The sequence below is a fragment of the Aphelocoma coerulescens genome, chromosome 30 (genome assembly GCF_041296385.1).
Source record: "Aphelocoma coerulescens isolate FSJ_1873_10779 chromosome 30, UR_Acoe_1.0, whole genome shotgun sequence".
NCBI lineage: Eukaryota > Metazoa > Chordata > Aves > Passeriformes > Corvidae > Aphelocoma > Aphelocoma coerulescens.
The window spans coordinates 40,698-58,826 of NC_091043.1; the positions used below are offsets into that span (position 1 = coordinate 40,698).

Genomic DNA, 18,129 nt, shown 5'->3' on the forward strand with positions numbered 1-18,129 from the left:
GGTGCCACAGTAACGATCCTACCCTCCCCTGGGAAATGGGGGGGAGGTTGGGGATAATTGAACCCCCTTGTGGCTCCCCCCTCCCCCTCCTCGATCCTACTCCAACTCCCCCGGGAATCACCTTCGGTGGAAAATCCACGATTAATCCCGCGGGAAAGAAGGAAAACGCTTAAAAAGCGGCTTTTGGGTGGGGGGCCAGGGGGTAGGCAAAGGGATCCCCGTGTCCCACCCTTTCTCCCTCCCGCTTTTCCCTCCTTCCTTCCCGGTTTTCCTCCCTTTATCTCGGCTTTTTCTCCCCCCACCCCGGTTTTCCTCCCTTTATCTCGGCTTTTTCTCCCCCCACCCCGGTTTTCCTCCCTTTATCTCGGCTTTTTCTCCCGGTTTTTCTCCCCCCACCCCGGTTTTTCGGCCGCCCCGGTGTCCGCTTCTCCCGGATCCCGGCTTTCCGTCCCTCCCTGTCGCTTTTCGCTCCCTCATTGCCGGTTTTCCCGCCCCACCCTCCACGTTTTTGAACGCCCCGAGCTCCTCCCCCCGCCCGTTAAATGGGGCCCGACGGGACCCGGGTCCAAGGGCGGCGGCGCCGGGAACACCGGCACGGACCGGGATCAGCACCGGGACCGGGATCAGCACCGGGGACAGCGCAGGCACCGGCATCAACTCCGGGACGAACCGGGACCGGCACCGGGATCGTCACCGAGCGTCCGGACCCCTCCAAGCCCTGGATCTGCTCCTGGTGGGCGCCAAGACACGAACCCCGAGTGGGAAAACCGGGATAGAGCCAAGGACGGGGCACGGAACCTACGGAAAAGAGCCAGGAAACACCGGGATGGGACCCGGCAGCAGCGGGATAAGAGCGGGAACAGCCGGGAGCGGATCTGGGACCACCACGGTGGGCTCTGGGACTACCGGGAGGAGACCGGGAAGCACCGGGACGCGCTCCGGGACCATCCTGCTCCTTCTGGGAGCGGCGGCGGCCGCGGCGGCGACACCGAGCGCAGGTAGGGGGTCCGAGGGGGGATTTTGGGGGTCCGAAGGGGGTCGACGAGGGGGAGGAGGACCCCACTCCACGCCCAGATCCGCGTGGGGGGGGGGGGGGCGGGGGAGGGCACCGGGAATCCCGGGGGATGGGTTGGGAAGGGGGTGAAAGAAACCGGGAGGGACCGTGGGGGGGGGCACTGGGGGTCGCCACCCGAGAGGCGATTTGTTCCCACCAAAGCGGGGACGCCCCCCCCGCGCCCCCAGGGCACCTCCCACGGGTGAGGAAACTGGCGGGGGGGATTTGGCTTTGGGGCCCCCCCGTGACCCCCTCGTGACCTCCCAGGACCCCCAAAGTCCCCGCGGGCCCCCCACGTGTCACGCCCCGCCCCACGGGCGGGGATGCCCCGCCCCCCTGGCCCGGGGAGGACAAATCAGCGCGCGCGGCCCGCCCCGCCCCGCGACGGACGCGGCTCCCATTGGCTGAGCCCAGACTGGCCACCCGCGGGGGCGGAGCCTGCGCCAGCCAATCAGAGCACGGCGCGCGGGGAGGGCGCGCCCGGGTGGGGCCGGGGAGGAAACTGGGACCCCCCCCCCGAAATGGGGCTAAAACACCCAAAAATGTGCCCAGGATCCTCCGAAATGAGACCGGGAACCCCAAAAAACGTGATCGGAATCCAACAAATGGGACTAAAACTCCCCAAAAATGTGACCGGAACCTCCCCAAATGGGACCAGAACCCCCCTAAAGTGGGGTCAAAATCCTCCAAAATGGGATCGGAACCTTCAATATTAGACCGCAACCCTCAAAATTGTGCTAAAATCCCTCAAAAAGGGGCAAGACCCCACGAAATGGGACTGGAAGCCCGAAAATGGCTCTGGGACCCGCGAAAATGGGACTAGGACCTCCTGGATTGACACACTCCGTCCTTACCCCGGGCTAGGAGCTTCCCCCCTGGGACCCCCCGCGTTCGGGGAGGGTTTGGAAGGTCCTTGCAGGGTGGGGGGAAGCTACGAGGGTCTCTGGAGGGTCTCTGGGGGTGTCTGGGTGGGAGAGTGGGGACCCGGGGGGGGTTATAGGAGTCCCAGGGGACATTTTGGCTTCCCGGGGGTATTTTGGGGGTCCCTGGCTCGATTCTCTCCCCTCCGCAGCGCCCCCGCCGTGCCCCCCGGACCAGCTGTCCTGTGGGGATGGCTCGTGCCTGCCGCGAACCTTCGCCTGCGACGGGGAACGCGACTGTCCCGACGGGGGGGACGAGCTGGGCTGCGGCCCCGCGCCCTCGCCGCCCCCCTGCGACCCCTTCTACTTCCGCTGTCGCGACGGGAGCTGCATCCCGCTGCTCTGGCGCTGCGACGGCGAACGCGACTGTCGCGACGGGGACGACGAGGAGCCCGAGCTGTGCGGGACCCCCCGCCCTCCCCGCGCCTGCCCCCCCCTGCAGTTCCCCTGCGGCTCCGGCGAGTGCGTCCACGGCCGGTGGCGCTGCGACGGGACCCCCGACTGTCGCGACAGCTCCGACGAGGAGGGGTGTGGTGCGTGGACTGGGAGGGGCTGGGAGGGGCTGGGATGGACTCGGAGGGGCCAAGGTCGGTGGCGCTGCGACGGGACCCCCGACTGTCGCGACAGCTCCGACGAGGAGGGGTGTGGTGCGTGGACTGGGAGGGGCTGGGAGGCGCTGGGACGTCCGGGCTGTCGCTGCCCCGCTGACCCCCCCGCGCCCCTCCCCAGCCGCGCCCCCCCCGTGCCCTCTCGGGCAGCTCCGCTGTCGCGACGGGCGCTGCATTCCCGGGGCCCGGGCCTGTGACGGGACCCCCGACTGTCGCGACGGCGACGACGAGGAGGAATGTCCCGACGGTACGGGGCGGGGGGGGGGGGCGGGGGGGGGGGGCTTCGGCGGCCTTTGGGGACATTTGAGGGGGCTCAGAGGGGTTTTGGGGGAGTCGGGGGGGTGTCTGAGGGGTTTTCTCGGGGACTCTGGGGAGGTTTGAGGGGGTTTTGAGGAGGATTTGAGGGCGTTTGGGGGGGACTTGAGGGGGTCTGGGAGGGCTTGGGGGGATTAGGGGGAGTTGGGGCAGTTTCAGGGGCCACTGTGTGGTTTGGGGGTGATTGGGAGGGTTTGAGAGGATTATGGAGAGCGGGGGAAGTTCAGGGGATGTTTAAGGGATCTTGAGGGGGAGTTTTGAGGACGTTTCGCGGGAATCTCGGTCTCTGACCCCCCCCTGCGCTCCCCAGCCCCGTCGTGTGCCCCCCCGCACCGGTTCCGCTGCCGCTCGGGCGAATGTATCGCGATAGGGCAGGTCTGCGATGGGCGGCGCCACTGTCGTGACTGGTCCGACGAGCCGCTCAAGGAGTGCGGTGAGGAGGGGCCCCAAAATGCTCCAGTCCCCCGCCCCCCGACCTTCTAAACCCCCCCAAAGCCGCTCCAGATCCCCTGAGAAACCCCAAACCCCCCCGGACAGCCCAAACTCCCCCAGGACCCCCAGAATTCCCTGGAAACCCCCCCCCCCCCCAAAAAAAAAAAACCCAAATCCTCCCAGTACCCCCAAGCCCACCTCAAACCCCCCCAAATACCTTGAAAACCCCTCGGGACCCCCCTCAGACCCTCCCAAAACCTCCCCTTCAAAACCCCCCCAGGCCCCGCTCACCCCCACCCCCCCAGTTCCTCCTCCCCAGGACTTTGGGGGTCTCTGCCCCTTTCAGGGGGGGATTTTGGGGAGTCTGACCCCTCCCCCCTGCCCCCCAGGGGTGAATGAGTGCCTGGCGGGGGGCGGGGGCTGCTCCCACGGCTGCCGGGACCTGCGAGTGGGCTTCGAGTGCCTTTGTCCCCCCGCCTTCAGCCTGGACCCCGACAACCGGACCTGCCACGGTGCGTGAGACCCCCCAAAATACCCTGAAATACCCCAACCCCCCACTGGGACACCACGGGGGAACTCTGACACCACCAAATCTGCCCCGGGGAGTGTTGGGGTCCCCAAGAGGGAAGTGGGGTTCAGGGGGAGTTTTGGGAGGGTCCCAGGGGGGTTGGGGGTTAGAGGGGGGTGGATCAGGGGGTCCTGAGGGGGAGTCAAGGGAAATTTGGGGGTCCTGAGGGTTTGGGGAGTATCAGGGGTTTGAGGGGCCATGTAGGGATTTGGGGTGATTTTGGGGGGGATCCCTGCGAGGGGTTGACCGCGGTGTCCCCCCTCAGGCCCCCCCGGGACCCTCCTGGTGAGCACCCGGCACCAGGTGCTGGCACTGGGGGGCCCGGAACCCCAAATCCTGCGGGGGCCCATCAAGCACGCGGCCGCTCTGGACGTCGGCATTGAGGGCGGGTCCCTGTTCTGGGGGGACCCCAGCGAGGGGCTCATCTACAGGTGAGGGACCTCCCGGGACCTCCCCAAATCCCTCTGGGACCCCCCCAAACACCGCCAGGATCTCTCCCCGGGACCCCCAATGACGCTTGGAGACCCCCTGGGACCTCCCGAATGCCCCCCAGGACACCCCCCAGTGACCCCAGTCCTCCCCAGTGATCCCAAATACCCCCCCTGGCCCCCCAAATTTCTCCCTCCCATCACGCCCCCAGTGCCTCCCATGTCCCATCAGGACTCCCAATTCCCCTCCAATCTCTCTCGACCCCAACTCCCAACTGCCCCCAGAGCTCCCAGGGCCCCCCGTGTCCTCCCAGCCTCCCTCCCCAGATGCCCCCACTGATCTCCATGCTCCCCAGAGCCCCGCTGGCCGCGGGCCCCGCAGTGCCCCTGGGGGTGGTCCCAGGCCCGGGGTCCCCGGCCGGGATCGCCCTGGACTGGATCCACCGGCTCCTGTACTGGACCGAGCCCGGCTCCGGCTGCGTGGCCGTCAGTGACCCCTCGGGGATGCGCCACCGCACCCTGCACCGGGACCCCCGGACACGGCCCTGGGGGGTGGTCGTGGACCCCCTGAACGGGTACGGGGGGGACACAGGGACGTAGGGGGGACAGGGGTATGTGGAGGACACGGCGGGTGACAGGGAGGGGGGTTAGGGGGCTTTGGGGATGTGGGGGAACGCAGGGGGACTTGGGGGAGTGGCAGTGACATTGGATGGACAGTGGGCTGGGGGGGGGCACGGGTGGACAGGAGACACTGGTAGCACTGGTGACACTGGTGTCCCCCAGGTACCTGTACTGGTCAGACTGGGGGTCCCGCCCCCACATCGCCCAGGGGGCCCAGGATGGGGGCCCCCCCAAGCCCCTGGTGACTGAAGACGTGGAGCGGCCTCAGGGGCTGGCCCTGGGTGAGGGTCCCACACCCAACCCCAAACGTGTCCCGTTGCCTGTCCTGTGTCCCCAGACCAGTCCTGTGCCCCCAGACCTGTCCCCATGTTCCACAGAACACCCCCAGACTCCCCCATGTCTACCTGATCTTCCAGGTGCCCCCATATGTCCCCAGCCCTGTTTCCCCCCCAATGCCAATGTTCCCCCATGTCCCCCCAGTGACCCCTTGACCCCTCAATGCCCCCCTGACCCCCCCCGTGCCTCCAGACCAGTCCTCCCAGCGCCTGTACTGGGCCGACGGCCGCCTCCACACTGTGTCCAGCGTGGCCCTGGATGGGAGCGGCCGCCAGACACACCTGAGGGACCCCCAGCACCTGGCGCAGCCTCTCGGCCTCGCCGTCTTCCAGGTGAGACCCCCAGGACCACCCCGGGCCCCCCCAACGGCCTCCCACAACCCCTCTTGTCCCCTTCCCCCTTGACCCTCCCTGTGTCCCTCAGGACCCCCCCCAGTGTCCCCCTGAACCCTCCCGCTTCCCCCCAACCTCCAATGTCCCTCCTCATCCCCCAGGAGCCCCCAGTGTTCTCCCTCGTGTCCCCTCTGAGTCGCCCCATGTCCCTCCCTCCAGGACTGGGCCTTCTGGACCGACCCCTCCCGGGGATCCCTGGTGGCCATGCAGCTCCAAGGGGGCTCCCCTGCCCCCCAGGTGGTGGCCCAGGAGCTCTTCAGCCCCGAGGCCGTCGTGGTGCTGCACCCAGGGAGGCAGCCAGCAGGTAAGACCCCCAAAACTCCCCCAAAATACCCCTGGGACCGCTCAAAATGCCCCCAAAATATCCCTGGGACCCCCAAAACACCCAAAGCCAGCCAAAAATACCCCAAAGACATCCCCGAGACTCCAGAATCCCCCAAAGACCACTCCAGACCCCCCTCACCTGTGCCCTCCCCCCAGGCCCCAACCGCTGCGAGGGTCCCGGGGGTGTCTGCTCCTTCCTGTGCCTCCCCTCCCCTGTCCGCGGCCCCGGCTCCCCCCGGTTCAGCTGCGCCTGCCCCGACGGGGAGCACCTGGACAGCGACGGACGCACCTGTGTGATAGGTAACCCCCTGAGACCCCCTCCCAGTGCCCCTAAAATCCCCCAACCCCCCCCCGGGTTCACCTGTACCCAGGTGACCCCCCCCCCCATATTTCCCCAGAGCACCCTGGGACACCCGAGCCCCTCGCCCGGAACTTGAGCAAGGAGGGAAACGCCTCGATAGGTAATGGCTGCACCCACTGGCCACACTCACTGGCCACACTCACTGGCCACACGCTGACCACTCCTGTCCCCACAGGTGATCTCGGGGGAACCAGGGGGGCCTGGCCAGGGCTGACAGCACTTGGGGTCCTGCTGCCCCTTGGTATGGCCCTGCTTGGGGGGGGGTAAAAATTCTGGGGGGTTGGGGGGGAAATTCAGGGGGTCCCAAAGAAAGGGTGCCCAGAATGGGGGGGTCTGGGGGGCTGGTGTCCCTAAAAAGGGCGGGGAAATGGATGGAGGGGGCAGAATGGGGATCTCAAAGGTGGGGAGAGGGTGGAGTTTCAAAACAGAGGTGCCAAATATGGAGGGTTGGGGGGGGGGCCACAATGGGATGGGGGCGAAATTCGGGCGGGTTTTCAAAGGTGGGGGGTCTCAGAGGGGGGCGTCCCCTTTGAGGGTCTCGTCTTGAGGGGGGCGGGTCCTATCCCTGCAGTTGCCCACCCGTGCCCACCAGGGGCCTTCAGGGATCGGTCCCATGGGGGGGTCCTGGATTTTTGGGGGTGAAGTCCGGATTTTAGGGGTCACCTGAGGAAGGTGTCCCCGTTTTGGGGATCCCCCGTGACACCCCCCCCGCGCCCCCCAGGGCTGGTGCTGTGCCTAGGGGTGGCAGCCAGGGCACTGTGGCGGGAGTGGCGCCGGCGCAGCACCAACAGCATCAGCTTCACCAACGCCACCTTCCGGAAAGGGCCCGGGGACCCCCTGGATGGGGGGGGGCTGGGGGACCCCCTGGTGAGTGAAAGGGGAGACTTGGGGGACCCCCTGCTTAAAGGTGGGTTCTGTGGCGGGAGGGGGTTCAGGGACCCCCTGCACTGACCCCCCCCCCCGTTTCCTCCCCCAGCAGCCACTGACGTCAGAGGATGACGAGCCCTGAGGATTTGGGGGAGCCAAGACCCCCCTCAGAGCCCCCTGGGGTTGGGGAACGGACTGAGAGCAGGGCTGGGGGGCAGCCACAGCTGGGAACATCTGGGAGCACACCTGGGAACAGCTGTGTGCACAAAGACACACCTGGGTGGACACCTGGGTATGCCTGGGCACACCTGGCTATGCTGCAGCAATACCTGTGCACAGCTGGACACAGCTGCAAAGAGCTGTGCACACTCGGACGTGGCTATCGACACAGCTGCGAACACCTGGACACACCTGGGAACACCCAGGCACTCCTGGACATGGCTGAGCACACTCGGACACGGCTGCAGACACAGCTGGACACACCTGGACGCAGCTCTCCATGCCTGTCCATACAGTGACCCCTGGGGCGCGTTGTTTGGGTTTTTTTTTTTTTTAACCAAAATACTGTGAATCCCCCCAAACTGAGGTCTTGGGAAGTGGGCGGGGCCGAGGAGACCCCGCCCGTTCCCCCCGTCAATAAACTTTTATTTATTGACCTCTGCGAGGCCGGACTGGGAGAACTGGGAGCGCGGGGGCGGGGCACGGGAGGCCCCGCACGCAGGCGATTGGCCCGGAGCCCCTCCGTGCCGGCCGCTGATTGCTCGCCGTTTCCCTCCTAACTCGCTGCTCGATGCTCATTGGACACCGGGCAGACAGAGACTCACGCTATTGGCTGAGCGCACTGCCAATCACGCTCCGCCCCCAACACCGTCTGTGATTGGCCACCTCGTTTCCCGCCGCCGATGAATTCCCGCGCCAGTCATTGTAACAAAGCCCCGCTCTTCCACTCCCCGCGCTCCATTGGCTGCGCTCGCCGTCAGTCACATGCATCCTCCAATCGCTGCGCAGCGGGGAGACCGCACTGTGCGTTATTGGTCACTGCCAGTGTCAATCATTTCTCGACCCGCCTTTTCTATGATTTCCGCTTCCTTGACCAATCGCGGCGCCTCGCGGGGCCGCCCAGGCGCACCCCGCAGCGCGATTGGCTGCGCCCTCCTCAATCCCGCCCACGCACGGCAGCCAATTGATGCACTCCCATTGGCCCGTTCGGCTGCCAATCATACCGACGTGACTCAATCGCGGCGCGCCGGCGTCTTACCTGCTCCCATTGGCCGCTGCGCGGTGCCCGCAGCCGCTGATTGGTCGAGAGCGCCGTCACTCAGGGCGCTCCGGTGCGGCGATTGGCCGCGCGGTGCCGGTGCGGGCGGGGCTCCCCGCCGCGCTCCCAGCGTGCCCCGCGCGGCCCGAGGCGAGCGCGGCCCGTGCCCGTCGCCGCCTCCGCCATGTCCGAGTTCGGCCCCGCGCCGCCCCCGCCCCCCCAGCCCGGGTCCGCCCCCGCCGCCCCCCCCTCGGCCGGGCCCGGGGGGGGCCCGGGGGGCGGCGGCGGCGGCGGTGGCGGCGGCGGGACGGGGCGCAAGGACGCGTTCGCCGACGCGGTGCAGCGCGCGCGGCAGGTGAGGGGCGCGGCGGGGCGGCGGGAGGCGGCGGGAGGGGTCGGGGACCCCCCGCGACCCCCCCCGGGGCGCCGCGGCCCCGCCCCCACGTTCCCGGTAAGGCCCCGCCCCCCCCCGGGGGTCGTGGGAGATGGGGTCACCCCTCCCCCACCCCCGGGACCCCCACACACGCGTTCTATCCCCCAGTTCCCGGCCCCCCCCCCCCCCCCTCCCGCGCCCCAATAAAATCCCGCATCCCCCTCAGTTGTTTTCCCCCGATTCCGGGAGATCCCGGCGCCGTAATTACGGTAGTTACGGCACTTTACCGTAATTCCCTCCAAACCCCGGGGCCTCCCCCGCTCCGCGCGCCCTTTGGCGCTGCAATTACCGTAATTACCGTAATTAGCAGCCCAGTTAACGGCGAGGCGCTTTGCGGGTGCTCAGCTCTGCCCCCCCCCGACACCCCCAATTCGGGTGTCCCGCCGTAGCCTGGGGGCGCTCAGGGAGGGATTTCGAGGGGCTCCCAAATTACGGGAGATTGGGGGGCCTTTGGGGGAACCCATCGGCGTGAAGGGGTTTGGGGGGCTCGAGGAGCGGTTGGGGATTCCCTGGGTGGGCTTGGGACACTTCCATACTTTTGGAGGGTCCTGGGGGGGCTCAAACGTAGCTGTCACGGTGGCTTTGCGGGGTCCCGGTCTGGCGGGGGTTGTTTTGGGGATTTCTCGAGTTTTCGGCCCCCCTCCGAGATATTTTGAGGCAATTTGAGGGGGTTCCTGCTTGTGTTAAGGGAGTTGGGGGGGGGGTCTTTACTTTGAGGCGACCCCACCGGGCATTTTGGGGGGTTTTCTGCGAGTTCTCAAGGGGTTTTGGATGTCTTTGGGGGGCACCTGGGGGGGTCTGGGGCCTCCTGGGTGGTTTGGGGACCTCCGTGAGAGGTTTGGGTGGTCCTTGGTGGGTTTTGGGGGTCTCTGCATGAGTTTGAGAGGGACCATTTTTCAGGGTGACCCCTGGGAACTTTTGGGGAGGTTTTAGGGGAGCTGGGGGGATTTGGGATCTCCTTTATGAGTTGGGGATCTCTGAGAGTGTTTGGGTGTCCTGGGGGGGGGACGGGGGGGAGGGGGGATTCTGGGAGTCCCTGGTGGGTTTTGGGACTCCCTGGGGCCTTCAGGCCCCCCAATTTTGGTGTGACCCCCTCCCTTACCCCCCCCAGATCGCAGCCAAGATTGGGGGGGACGCAGCACCGCCGGTGCCCAACAACAATCCCCCCCCTCCCGATTTTGGGGGCTTCGGGGGGCAGAAACGGCAGCTGGAGGATGGCGGTAAGGGGGCCTCGGGACCCCCAAACCCGGGGAGAACCCCCCAGACCGTGGGGGGACCCCCAAAACCTCGGGGGGGGGGCAGTCGGGGGGTCCCTAACACCGCATCGTTCCCCCAGACCAGCCTGAGAGCAAGAAACTGGCAGCACAGGGGGATGGTGAGTGGGATTTGGGGGTCCCCGGCGTGGGTTTGGGAGTCTCGGGGTGGGGGGGGTTTGGTGGTCAGGATGTTTTGGGGGGGCTCCTCCAGTACTAGCCTGTTCCCAGGAGGGGGCGCTGTGGAATGTCCTGGAGAGGTTTAAGGGGTCCCAGGGGGCAGTTTGGGGGTCCCCAAAGAGTATTTGGGGGCCCAGGGGAGGTTTGGGGTGGCCAGTGGGAAGCCTGGATGTCCTGGAGGACTTTCATGGGGTGTGGTGGGAGGTTTGAGGGGGGTTAAGGGGTTGGGGGTCCTGGGGAATTTCGGGGTGTCTGGAGTAGGTTTGAGGGGTCTCGAGGGGGTTCTTCGGGGAGTCCTTGGGGTGGTTTGGGGGATTTTGGAGGGGTTTGGAGTCTGGGAGAGGTTGGGGGGGGTGGGGAAGTTGGGGGGTCTTGGGAGGAAGTTGGGGCCCCCCCCAAATTGGGGGGACCCCCACAGACAGGTCAGGTTCCCCCCCCAGCGCTGCCGGCACCGATGGGGCCCATCCACCCCCCACCCAGGTATGGGGTCCGGGGGGTGTTGGGGGGTGGCAGGGGTTCTTTTGGGGGTTCCTGCGGGGTTTATTAAGGGTCTGGAAGGGGGGGGGGGGGGCCCTGTGGAGTCCTCGGGATTTGAGGGTTTTTTTAGGGGGATATTGAAGATGTTGGGAGAAGGTTTGAAGGGTCCTCGGGAGGAGGGTTTGAAGGTTTTGGTGGCTTTTGTGGGGTCTTGGGGTGGTTTTAAAGCGGCCTTGGGGAGTTGGGAGGGGTGTTGGTGGGTTCTGGGGGTTTTTGGGGTGCCCGTGGCATTTTTTTGGGGTCCCTCTGACCCCTCTGGTGTTCCCCAGGACAACAGTGACAGAGGAGTACCGGGTCCCCGATGGGATGGTCGGCCTCAGTGAGTCTGACGGGATCCTGGAGGGGCTCCGGTGGTCCCGGGGGGTTGGGGACCTTCCAGAGAACTTTGGGGACATCCCCAAACGCCGCTCTGTGTCCTCCCCCTGCAGTCATCGGCCGCGGAGGGGAACAGATCAATAAGATCCAGCAGGACTCGGGGTGCAAAGTGCAGATCTCCCCAGGTACAGGAGGGCTGAGACCCCAAAACCCTCCCATGCCCCTCAAAAGGAGGGGACAACCCCTGGCCCCCCAAATGCGGGGGGACCCCCGCTGACCCCCCCGTGCCCCCCCAGACAGCGGCGGGTTACCGGAGCGCAGCGTGTCCCTGACGGGGTCCCCGGAGTCCGTGCAGTGAGTGACCCCAAAATCCCCCTGGGAACCCCAAAATACCCCTGGGACCCCCAAAACCCTCCCAGAACCCTGTTAGGGACCCCCAAAATACTGCTTGGGGACCCCAAAATGCCCCCTGGGACCCACTTAGGGACCCTCAAACAGCCTTGGGACCCCCAAAATCTCCCCAGGACCCCCAACCTCCCCCTGGATCTCCCCAGCACCCCCTCAGTGACCTCCCAAGTCTCCCCCAAACCCCACAGTGACCTCCCAAATTCTGCCTAGCTCTTTCCAAATATCCCCTAAACCCCCAGATGACCCACCCCAAATCCCCTAGTGACTCCAAAACCCTCCCAAATCTCCCCTAAACTCCCCCCCAAATCCTCCCAGTGACCCCCCAACCCCTCCCCAGGAAGGCAAAGGCGCTGCTGGACGACATCGTGTCCCGGGGCCGGGGGGGCCCCCCGGGACCCTTCCCCGACGCCGCCAACGGCCAGAACGGGACAGTCCAGGAGCTGATGATCCCAGCAGGAAAAGCAGGATTGGTCATCGGGAAGGGTGGGGAGACCATCAAACAGCTCCAGGTGCCCCCAAAACTCCCCTGGGGGGGTGGACATGGGGGAGATCTGGGGGGCTTTGGAGTCACTGAGCGGAGTTTGGGGGTCTCTGATGGGATTGGGAAGGGGGGAAGAGCATTCAACAGCTCCAGGAACCCCAAAACCTCCCCGGGGGGATCCCTGGGTGGTTTTGGGGGGGGGGATCAGTGCTGAGGGGTCCTGGTGCCCCCCAGGAACGGGCGGGGGTGAAGATGATCCTGATCCAAGACGGTTCCCAAAACACCAACGTGGACAAACCCCTGCGGATCATTGGGGAGCCCTACAAGGTGCAGGTGAGAAGTGCCCAAAACCCACCCTGAAATAACCTTAAGCTCCCTGAAATAACCCCCAACTGACCCCTCAAACCCCCCATTCCCAGCAAGCCTGTGAGATGGTGCTGGACATCCTTCGGGAGCGTGACCAGGGCGGATTTGGGGAGCGTTCAGACTACGGCGCCCGCTTGGGCGGGGGCATCGATGTGAGTGTGCCCCCAAGATCCCATTTGGCACCCCAAAATCCCGTTTTCATCCCAAAATCTTCACTTTTCACCCCGAAAAACCCCATTCTTCAAACCAAACTACCTCATGTTTCAGCTCGGGTATCTCCCTTTTCACCCCAAGTTTTTATGTGAATTTTCACACAGAAACACCAACCCAAGCCCCTATTTTTCACTCTAAAAAAATGCCATTTTTCAAACTAATTCCTTAATTTTTTATTTCTAGACTCCCATTTTTCAAAGAAATCCCATTTTCCAATCTAGATTTTAGCTTTCAATCAGAAACCAATCCTACTTTTCAATCTTAAAAGTTCTTATTTTTAAAAAAAATATTTTCACATCAAGAAAATCCTGTTCTTCAACACGAAAAACTAGTTTCTAATGATGTCGTTTCTCAATGGAAAAATTTTCATTTTCACTCTAGAACTCACATTCCTTAATCCAAAAATCCCCATTTTCCACTGAAAAAAAAAAAATGGGGGGAGGAGGTCAGGACCCTCAAATCCCCCCAATCCCCCCAGGTGCCAGTGCCGCGACACTCGGTCGGGGTTGTCATCGGCCGCAGCGGGGAGATGATCAAGAAGATCCAGAACGACGCCGGGGTGCGGATCCAGTTCAAGCAAGGTTTGGGGAGCCCCTTTCCCCCCCAAGAAAGACCCCTCCCCATTGACCAGGGGGCGTGGGGACCCCTCGTGACCCCCCAACCCCCACAGATGATGGGACGGGGCCGGAGAAAATCGCCCACATCATGGGACCCCCAGAGCGCTGCGAGCACGCGGCCAGGATCATCAACGACCTGCTGCAGAGCCTGCGGGTAATTTGGGGAGGGGGCTGCACCTTGGGGAGGGGGCTTTGGGGTGGGGGAACTGTCAGTGACCTGCTGCAGAGCCTGCGGGTAATTTGGGGAGGGGGCTGCACCTCGGGGAGGGGGCTTTGGGGTGGGGGAACTGTCAGTGACCCGCTGTAGAGCCTGCGGGTAATTGGGGGAGGGGGCTGCACATCGGGGAGGGGGCTTTGGGGTGGGGGGACTGTCAGTGACCTGCTGCAGAGCCTGCAGGTAATTTGGGGAGGGGGCTGCAGTTTTGGGGGTGACAGGAGCTGCTCTAGGGGAGGGTCAGGAGCTGTTTTTAGGGTGGGGGGTTTATTTTGGGGAGGAGCTGTTGTAGGGGCAGGGATGATTCTGGGGGGGGCGTCCCCCCTGTTTTGGGGGTTCTTCCCACCCCTGATGCCCCCTCCCTGCAGAGCGGCCCCCCGGGACCCCCTGGGCCGGGGCTGCCGCCAGGGGGGCGCGGCCGGGGCCGGGGCCAGGGCAGCTGGGGCCCCCCCGGCGGGGAGATGACCTTCTCCATCCCCACCCACAAGTGCGGGCTGGTCATTGGCAGAGGTGAGGGGGGGGCGACCCCTGGGACCCCCCAAACCTCCCAATTCCCCCCCCCCCAGCTCCCGAAATCCTCACAAACACCCCCAAAATCCCTTCCTAGACTCCCCAAATCTCTCCCTAGACCCCCTAATTCCTCCCCTGAGCCCCTCCTGACTGCCCCACCTTTTTAAAACCCCCTCACAGCTCCCCCAGACCCCAAAACCTCCCCAGATCCTAATTTCCCTCCCCAAGCCTCCTGAATCCTCCTCAAAATCCCCCTGAAACACCCTCCAGGCTCCCCCTGAACACCTATAACTCCTCTGGACCCCCATAGACCCTCAAGATCCCCCAAATCATCTTGAGCCCCCCACAAACCACCCATAAGGTCCCCAAATGCTCCCCAAAAACATCCAGACTCCACCACCTGACTCCCCCCCACCCCAAAAAGCCCTTTCTCCTTCCTTATCTAAGGGGTGCTCATTGGGGAGGGGGGAGGTTGGAGGTCCCCACATTGGTTTGGGGGTCCCCAGAGGGCTTTGGAGTCCTGGGGAGAGTTTGGGGGTCCTGGGAGGGTTTTGGAGTTCCCCAGGGGAGGTTTTGGGATCCCCAGGGGAGGTTTTGCTGGTCCCAGGGAGGACTGGGGGCTCCCAGCGGCTTTGGGGGGGTTTTGGGGTGCCCCCTCTTACCGCAGGGGGTTTTGGGGTGCAGGGGGGGAGAACGTCAAGGCCATCAACCAGCAGACAGGGGCGTTCGTGGAGATCTCGCGGCAGCTCCCCCCCAATGGGGACCCCAACTTCAAACTGTTTGTGATCCGTGGGACCCCTCAGCAGATCGATCACGCCAAACAGCTCATCGAGGAGAAGATTGAGGTGGGGGCACCCTAAAATTATTCATAGGGGAACCCAAAACTCCCCCGAATCCCCATAAAATCCTGTAACCCCAAAAGCTCTTTGGGGTCTCGGACTCACCCTCCAGTGGGGAAGGTGTGGTGCTGCAAGAGACCCAACCCTCCACCCCCACCCCAACTCCAGATCTCTCTGGGGGACCCCAGAACCCTTCCTGGGGTCCCCCAAACCTCTCCTGACCCCCAGTTTTCCTTGCCCAGGGCCCGCTGTGCCCCGTCGGCCCCGGTCCCGGCCCAGGGGGTCCCCCTGGCCCTGCCGGCCCCATGGGCCCCTTCAACCCTGGACCCTTCAACCAGGGTCCCCCTGGAGCCCCCCCGCAGTGAGTACTGGCCTTTTTTGGGGGGGTTCTGGGGATTCTCCCCCAGATCCGACCCCCCTGACTCCCCTTTTCTGCAGCCCGGGGGGACCACCCCCCCACCAGTACCCCCCCCAGGGCTGGGGCAACACGTATCCCCAGTGGCAGCCACCAGCCCCTCACGACCCCAGTGAGTACCGCGACTCCCCGGGACCTGGGGGGGGCCCTGCTTTTTGGGGGGCCTCCCAAGGGTTTGGGGAACCTCCCCAGGGCTGACCCACTGGGCTTTGGGGGTTGGGGGGGGGGGGGGAAGTGGGGGTAGACTCCAACGGTGTGTGGGATGTAACCCCCTCTGTGGGGGTGCTCTGGGATGTTGGGGGTGGTCACTGAGTTTGGAGGTCCCCCCCTGCATTCGGGGGGCTCACACTGGGGTTTTTGGGACCCCCCCAGTGTGATCTGGGGGCAATGTCAGACCCCAAGCTGTGACCCCAACCGTGCTGCCTTGAGTTTGGGAACATGCTGTGTTTATAGGGGGGATGAGTCCCAAATTTGGGGCTGCTGCCTCCCAGATTTGGGGCCCCCCCCCGGCTGACACCATGGTTCTGGGGCCCCCCCCAGGCAAGGCGCCCGCCCCGGACCCCAACGCGGCCTGGGCCGCCTACTACTCGCACTACTACCAGCAGCCCCCTGGGCCAGTGCCAGCGCAGCCCCCGCCTGCCGCGCCCCCCGTGCAGGGGGAGCCCCCCCAGCCCCCCCCCCACCGGCCAGGCCGACTACACCAAGGCCTGGGAGGAGTACTACAAGAAACTAGGTGGGCACCCTGAGTTTGGGGGCGGGGGGGTGGGTCCGGGAACCTCCAAACCCCCATGGGACTCCCCAAAATCTGCCCTGGGGCTCCCCATGCCACCCTCTGCTGGGAGGGGGGGGCACTGCAGGAGTCCCCGACCCCCAAAACCCCCTGGGACCCACAAACCTCCCCTTGAGGACCCACCCAGCGCTCCCTGGGAGCCAAACCATTCACAGAGACCCCTGAACCGCCCCCCCCCAGGATACCCTAAACTGCCCTTAAATCCCAAATCTGCTTTCTGACCCCCAAAACTGCTCTGGGGATCCCAAATCTGCTTTTCTGACGCCCTAAACTGCCCCTGGGTGACTGTAATGCCACTTTATCCCCCCAAACGTCCCCTGAGGACCACACATCTGCTCCTCTGTCCCCTCTAACCCCCTTTGGGGACCCCTAAACCCCCCCCAGTGTCCCCTAAACTCCCCCATGCCCCCCCCCAGGCCAGCAGCCGCAGCAGCCAGGGGCCCCCCCACAGCAGGATTACACGAAGGCCTGGGAGGAATATTACAAGAAACAAGGTGAGTCCCCCCAAAATCCCACCGGGGGGGGGCTCTGGGGACATCCCCCCTCCTCCTGACTGCCCCCACTGTGTCCCTGCAGCGGCCCAGGTGGCCTCGGGGGGCGGTCCCGGGGCCCCCCCCGGCCCCCAGCCCGACTACAGCGCGGCCTGGGCCGAGTATTACCGGCAGCAAGCGGCGTACTACGGGCAGACCCCCGGGGGGGCCGGCCCCGCGCCCCCCCCCGCGCAGCAGGGACAGCAGGTACGGCGCCCAAACCCCGCCAGGACTGCCCAAACTCCCCCCGGGAAGCTCCAAACTCCTGGAACAATCTCCCTGCCCAGGGCGGGGTTGGTGTTGATAGACTCCCCTCCCCTCCTCCCCCCCGTGGTGTGCATTAAACCCCCCCCATCCGGCACCCCCAAAACCAACCAGGAGGTCCCAAAAAGTTCAGGACCCCCAAAACCTCTCCCAGACCTTCCTGCTGGTTAAGGGTTGGCACTGCAGGAGCCCCCCCCTCCAGCATGTCCTGACCCCCAAAATTCCATCCCCGAGACCCCAAACCCCACCCCTGACACCCGAAACACCTTCAGAACTCCCCCTGGGCCCCCCAGACCCAGCCGGGAACCCCCAAAACTCCCTGAAAACCCCCTTGGGATGTTGGGATGTTTCCCACCCTGCCTGTTGGGGGAGGCGCTGGTACTGCAGGAGCCCCCCAGCCCATGCTGACCTCCACCTGAGGACCACAAAGCCCCCCAGGCACCCCCCAGAATTCCCCCCCGAGGGGTCTGGGGTCTCCCCCCAGCCCCCCCACCCACCCTGCTTCCCCCCCCCACAGGCTCAGTGACCCCAACGTGCCCCCCCGTCTGTGACCCCCTTTTGTTTTGGGCGAGCGGCCGCGGCTGGACGGGGCGAGTGGCCCCCCACGACCCCCCAAAACCTCCCTGGGGGGAGGTCTCCCCCCTCCCCAGCCCCCTTTCTACCCCCAAACCCCCCCCGGAGCCGCTCGAACATTCCTGGGAGCCGCTGGGGACCCCCCAAACACCCCCGGGGACCCAAAAATCCCCCTGGGACCCCCAACCACCTGGGGAACCCCAAAACCCCCCCCAAACCCTCCCGTCCCCTTGTGGGGACCCCCAGACCCCCTCTGGGAATCCCAAGACTCCCCCAAGGGCCCCAAACTCCCCCTTGGGAACCCCCCAAGGCCCCCCCAGGGTCCCCAAGGCCCCCTGGGATTCCCCAAGCCCCCTCGGGGGTCCCCAAATCCTCCCTGGACCTCCCCCCGGGGTCCCCGAGCCCCCCCGGCCGCCCCCCCCCCCCGCCGTGTCCGTGTCGATCCGGAGCATCTGGAAAACTCCGACCACCGAAGGCTCAAAGTTTTTACTTTTTACCGCTTGTTTTTAACTTCACAAATAAACGGAACAAAAACCACTCTGGGTTTGAGATGAAATGCGGACGGATTGGGGAAAAAGGGGAAAAGCCCAATTTTGGGGGGAATTAGAGGGGATTTGGGGGTAAAATTGGGGTCTTGGGGTGAAACATGGGAGGCTGGGGTGAGAAATGTGGTTTGGGGATGAAAGTTGCAGTTTTTGGGGTGCAAA

General features: G+C 65.1%; 2 protein-coding genes across 2 annotated transcripts; both read left to right on the plus strand.

The window, feature by feature from the left end:
* The first annotated feature begins 553 nt into the window (after positions 1–553).
* LOC138100231 (low-density lipoprotein receptor-like) lies at positions 554–7,881 on the plus strand. The gene is made up of 15 exons (XM_068998008.1): positions 554–998; positions 2,127–2,507; positions 2,704–2,829; positions 3,208–3,330; positions 3,719–3,841; positions 4,163–4,328; positions 4,682–4,900; positions 5,109–5,227; positions 5,475–5,614; positions 5,834–5,978; positions 6,155–6,298; positions 6,397–6,459; positions 6,535–6,600; positions 7,081–7,226; positions 7,336–7,881. The coding sequence occupies exons 1-15, from the start codon at positions 827–829 to the stop codon at positions 7,366–7,368; spliced, it is 2,166 nt and encodes a 721-aa protein (XP_068854109.1). The 5' UTR covers positions 554–826; the 3' UTR covers positions 7,369–7,881.
* A 766-nt stretch (positions 7,882–8,647) lies between these two features.
* On the plus strand, positions 8,648–17,458 carry KHSRP (KH-type splicing regulatory protein). The gene is given in 21 exon segments (XM_068997978.1): positions 8,648–8,839; positions 10,029–10,137; positions 10,254–10,292; positions 10,791–10,830; positions 11,157–11,206; positions 11,316–11,387; positions 11,499–11,556; positions 11,948–12,119; positions 12,326–12,424; positions 12,511–12,609; positions 13,149–13,251; positions 13,341–13,441; positions 13,870–14,011; positions 14,696–14,856; positions 15,093–15,211; positions 15,289–15,377; positions 15,806–15,932; positions 15,934–15,998; positions 16,472–16,549; positions 16,632–16,792; positions 17,367–17,458. Coding segments are annotated over 21 exon segments (2,064 nt in total). The 5' UTR covers positions 8,648–8,668; the 3' UTR covers positions 17,376–17,458.
* The last annotated feature ends 671 nt before the right edge of the window (positions 17,459–18,129 follow it).